Source organism: Penaeus vannamei, chromosome 15 (genome assembly GCF_042767895.1).
Source record: "Penaeus vannamei isolate JL-2024 chromosome 15, ASM4276789v1, whole genome shotgun sequence".
Taxonomy (NCBI): domain Eukaryota; kingdom Metazoa; phylum Arthropoda; class Malacostraca; order Decapoda; family Penaeidae; genus Penaeus; species Penaeus vannamei.
The window spans coordinates 39,470,532-39,476,073 of NC_091563.1; the positions used below are offsets into that span (position 1 = coordinate 39,470,532).

A 5,542-nucleotide genomic window follows, 5' to 3' on the forward strand; every position below is an offset into this window, starting at 1 on the left:
CCAAAATTTAATAGCATCTAAGCTAGGCTACGAGACTCTGGGAAAACTTTCACAAAAATCTGTTGATAATTTTTTGATTGATCATGCTAGAAGCACACAGAATGCATACCAAGACTGTAATAATTAAAAAATATTCTGGATCCAGATTAGCACCAAAATTTAATGTCATCTAAGATGGGCTAAGACATACTTCTAATAAAAATCTAATAAAAATCTGTCCATAACCTTCTGATTTATCCTGCAAACCTACAAACAAACAAACTAATTAATGCTACCAAAAACATAACCTCTATGTCAAATTAGAAAGACAGGAGGAAAGAGAGAAAAGAAAAAATTCATATGTATATATTTCCACTATAAAGAGCTATTCCAGCAAAATTCCTTCCTTGCCCAAGGTGCAACAGGATCTGACCAAGCTACATTCCACACCCTGCTTCTACTGTGCCCTTGCTTTGACCCTTCCAGAAACCAATGCAGGTCAAAGCAGAACCAGTTCTCACCCTCAACACTGCTAAGGTGTAATGAAATAGAAAAATACAGATTGCTATCTTATGAGCTCACAGATCTTTAATGTCAGTTACAGCCATAACTACTATCTTGTAATCCCTATTGGTGAATTACGTAATGTCTTTTGTCATTGTGACTTCCTCTTTGAAAACACTGAATATCCAAAAACTTGCAAAAAAATTCCTGTCTTCAACAACGTGCAACTGTGCACCTAACCTCCCTTTCTCCTACTATTACCCCAACTTCATCATCTTTAAAATTCTTGCTCTAATCTTTAAAAATCTACCACGTGGCTGAAGCTGATGAAGTAGTATTAGTAGTACTACTAAAAAAGATGTACATGTGATCTACAGAATCACACATTCTACAAATATTACACATAACAGGTGGCACACCCAGTATACACAACGAGTTATTTCAGGTGATTGATATGTACAGGTAATGTACATTGCGACCAAACCACTGCCAGTTGTGCCTCCATTGACAGACACTATCTTTCATATTTTGAAAACCTTTCATTAATTCTATATATTCATGGGAGACCTTAGTGTCATATGCCTTCACCTTTTTCCCAGTTTTCCACACAAATTACAATAAAAACCCAATACTGATTATCTAAGATAACCCAGCTATGCAAAAAGAGAAGAAGAAAAAAATACAATAATGATATGGTAAAGATAATAAAACAAGAAAATGAAATGAATAACAGATATTAAATCAACAAACTAAAAAATCAACATGAAAAACACAGTAGCAATCTAATTACAGAAAGCTGATACATGTGGGCAAAAACTGTATGATTTTAGACACTAACTAGGGATAGTAAAGACCAACTCTTTCTTTTTGTGTTTCTTTCATCCAATAAATAAAATAACAAAAAAGTTATTTCGTTAAAAGGGAATGGCAAATGTGTGTCACAACCTACACATGTTTACCATTGCCACAATGGAACACCTGTAAAGTCTGCCATAAATGACAAGATAGTGAAGTACATATACAGGTCAGCTGTACAGTGAAGTCACCTGATTCAAACTTTAAATTTCACTTTATTTTCTTACTAAATTTCAACCTTACAAATTCACACGCATGTTACCATTTTTTACAACAGACTTCATACCAAATATTTCAGTGGTCTACAGGACACACATCCAACTGTTCTGGCTTTCTACAAACAGACAAAACTGCAAACACAAAAGTTAAAGGCAGAAACTGATCAAGGATAATCAACTATATTCATACAAGAAGACAATAAACGAGACAGGACATCCTCACTAAGATCAAAATTATCGAGAGTCAATAAAGGCATAAACAATCATAAACAATCCATATCTAATTCTATACTGTGTAAATCATTAATAGTTCATCACAGACATCTCATTCACTGCCTCATTTCCAATAGAATGCTGCTGCAAGGTGGTAGCAACACACGAAATCAAGGTTATCTTATCATATTCACTTCCTTTCCAACTGGGATAAAATGAGAGGAAAAGAGAGAGTGAGAATGCAAGAGAGATGGGAGAGTGGGGAGGGAGGGAGGGAGGGAGGGAGGGAGGGAGGGAGGGAGAGAGGGAGGGAGGGAGGGAGGGAGGGAGAGAGAGTGAGAGAGGGAGAGAAAGAGAGAGAGAGAGTGAGTGAAACAGAGCTAAAGAGAGGGAGAGAAAGAAAGAGAGAGAGAGTGAGTGAGACAGAGCTAAAGAGAGAGAGAGAAAGAAAGAGAGAGAAAGAGAGAGAGAGAAAGAGAGATAAAGAAAGAAAGAGAGATAAAGAGAGAGAGAGAAAGAAAGAGAGAGAAAGAAAGAGAGAGAAAGAGAGAGAGAGAAAGAAAGAGAGAAAGAGAAAGAGAAAGAGAAAGAGAGAGAGAGAGAAAGAGAGAGAGAGGGAGAGGGAGAGAGAGAGAGAGAGAGAGAGAGAGAGAGAGAGAGAGAGAGAGAGAGAGAGAGAGAGAGAGAGAGAAAGAAAGAAAGAAAGAAAGAAAGAAAGAAAGAAAGAAAGAAAGAAAGAAAGAAAGAAAGAAAGAAAGAAAGAAAGAAAGAAAGAAAGAAAGAAAGAAAGAAAGAAAGAAAGAAAGAAAGAAAGAAAGAGTTTTTGGTGTGTGCCCTTATATTGCGTAAATATGTACACACACATATTTATACACATTACTGCTTATATCCATATCTGTGTGCATGCATGAATGTGTCTGAAAATATAGAATGACTATAAATAAAATTAGGATGTCCATTATCTTAAGATTAATTGATTTTTACTTCTTTTTTCAACTGCTAATGTTAGAACTAAATCATTTTTAAATGTATTTTGAATATCTAGCAAAGCCACCATGGTTATGAGAGTTAAGGGGTGAGTTAGTGAGTCCCTCACATGCTCTGTTGCAATCAAAGGAAGGATATTGCTACCCTCCCACCCTCCTCCATTCCATCTGCAACTTAACAAATCAAGCATGTATTTAAAGTCTCTCCTTACATCTGCATCAAGGACAAAAAACAAACAAACTATCTATGGTTGAGAAGTCGTTTGTGAAATAGTGATAAGAAGATGCCAACATAACTAAAAACACCCATTACCTGGCATCAGTTATTGGTTCTAAATTTAATCCTATGATGTAAGGAACCCATGAATAAATGTGCTATGTAGTGCCCCTGCCCATCCCTTTCAATTAATAATTTGACATAAAATAAATTCACGCAAAAACTTCCCCATATACTTGTTGGGGATAACGAAAACTCTTTGGCCATTTCAAACTTATGACAATTATGCTACTTCCCCAAAAATCTAAAAACATATCCATGATATCTATAGTTTAATCAAGATGATTATAAAAATACTGTTACTTCTCTTACAAAATAATCTTTAGGCTTCACGTCCAACAAACTGGTCTATTTGGGGTGGAGTGGGGGGTGGGGGTGACTAAAAGTTGGTGAAGCTAAGATGCACTCTCTCACCACTTGGTAGTGTCTGGGTTATTGTTCAGCTCGTGGCTAGGCTCCTGAAATAGCTGGAACCCAGTCTTATGACATGATTAGATGTCATCTCGAGTCAGCGAACTTTCTGCCTTGAATGGGTTACGGCAGAGGAAAATTAGGGAGAGAGAGAGGGAATGACAAGAAAGAGGTGGAGAGAGAGAGAGAGAGAGAGAGAGAGAGAGAGAGAGAGAGAGAGAGAGAGAGAGAGAGAGAGAGAGAGAGAGAGAGAGAGAGAGAGAGAGAGAGAGAGAGAGCGAGAGAGAGAGAGAGAGAGAGAGAGAATGTTAAACAGAAGAGGGAGAAAGAGGGATGAGAGAGAGAAAGGAGTAATAGAAGGGCATGACAGAAAAAAGGAAGAGGAAAAGAGAAAAGGACAGAGGCAGAAAAAGATCAAGAAAGAAAGAGGGAACGAGGGGAAGAGAGAGAATCTCGACATCCATATTAGCTCCATAGACACCTGCAGTGGTTTAGCAAATGTTTTTTTCATAAAAAAAAAAAAAAAATAATCATATTAACCTCATTCTTTCAAATACCATTGAAACTCTTCATGATCTGTAATAAAAAATAAAATAAAATAAAATCACAAGTTCAATCTGAAGTAAGGGCTTCAAAGGACTATTGCAGCCTCCCACTTCTTATTCAGATAAAAGCTAAAAACCTCCACCATGTGTATTGACACTGAGGTAGGCCTTGTTTCCTGTTTGACAAGGGGATATCTACTGGTTTCCTGTATGACAGGGATATCTACAATCTTTCTCATTATAACATATATGGTGGATTTTTTTTTGCCTTTACTCAAAGTACAAGATCAAAGGCAAACATGGAGTTCTCTAGACATATACCTCTTGAAAAATCCTTGAGTAATTCTTGCTAATATCATGAATGTTACAAAATGATTATCTGTGAATGAATCTTTTTAATTTTCCCCGAGAAATTTTGTTCTTGACGTTAATTCCTCTTATTCAATATATAATGATATAATTTTTGAAGAATCCAGATCTTATATACTGACAGGCATATGAGGAAACTGCCATGTTTGACGATCAACTAACTTTGCGTTATTCTTACAGGTTAGTGTTACCTTTTACACACTGATCATCCCTCTTAACCCACTTCAACCAAAATTATGGAAAATTACGACACTAATTCATCAATAAGTCATCACAAGCACAGTCTTAAGAGCATGACTGATGAACAGGTGCACAGCTCTGACATAGGCCTATATACTCAATCTGAAAAAGGGTTTTACACTCATCTGACATTTCATTCCTCAGACCATCACTATTTACTAATCCTTTTAATTATTTATTCTAATAATCAATTTACCGTTATTATTATCCTGAAATTGTGCAAAAATGTGATAGAAATGAAGGCAGTCTTACTATAAACAAAGTCTTGTAAACATGCATGACTAACAGGTGAGTATCTTGGCATAGGCCTATAAAACAGTCAAGAAAAGGGTTTTACTTACCACCCTCGCTTGCTTCCTCAAGACATAACAGATGAAACTCCAGATTTTTTGAGCCAAGAGAAGAAAGGTACGAAAGCCCATTTGGAGTTGTTTATACATTGGGGAATATTTTTGATATTTTGGGGGGAGGGAGAGAGGGAGGGTTCCTTTTCAGTCCTCTGGTCTTTTTTGTATTTTGCTTTTCCGTTGGCTTTGTTTCGCTCTCTTTATTCTTTTCCTTTCTTTTCTTTCCAAGTTAAGCGAGCACGAAAGATGAAAATGAACCCCCCAAAAACTTCACACACGAACACGGGAGAGGCGTTTCTGATTTTCCTTTTGAAAGCGGGGGAACTCGCTTACTTCTCTTTATTTATGAGGGGGAGGGGGATTCTCGTGTTCACATCAATAAAAAAGCTCGGTCTTCACGTCATTATTGTTAAAAAGTTTGGGATTGAGAGAACACTCCATCGACCCACTTCTTGCCCGAGTTTGGTGTGTAGTTCTTCCGCTCGCCGATAGATGACTCTAGCCAACGTTGGCTCCACCGACGGAAATTCTCGGCGCTGCGGTTAATATCTACCGAAATTCTGCCATTTTATGATGAAGAAAAGAGATTGTTGCATTC

At 37.0% G+C, this 5,542-nt stretch overlaps 1 protein-coding gene across 1 annotated transcript in view; it reads right to left on the reverse strand.

The window, feature by feature from the left end:
* Window positions 1–5,448, reverse strand: part of Dd (CTD nuclear envelope phosphatase 1-like protein dullard) — a 21,963-nt gene extending 16,515 nt beyond the window's left edge. Inside the window, exon 1 of the mRNA XM_070130756.1 lies at window positions 4,939–5,448. Within this exon, the coding sequence (XP_069986857.1) occupies window positions 4,939–5,037 (99 nt within the window). The 5' untranslated portion in view covers window positions 5,038–5,448. The remainder of the gene's footprint in view (window positions 1–4,938) is intronic.
* Between the last annotated feature and the right edge of the window lie 94 nt (window positions 5,449–5,542).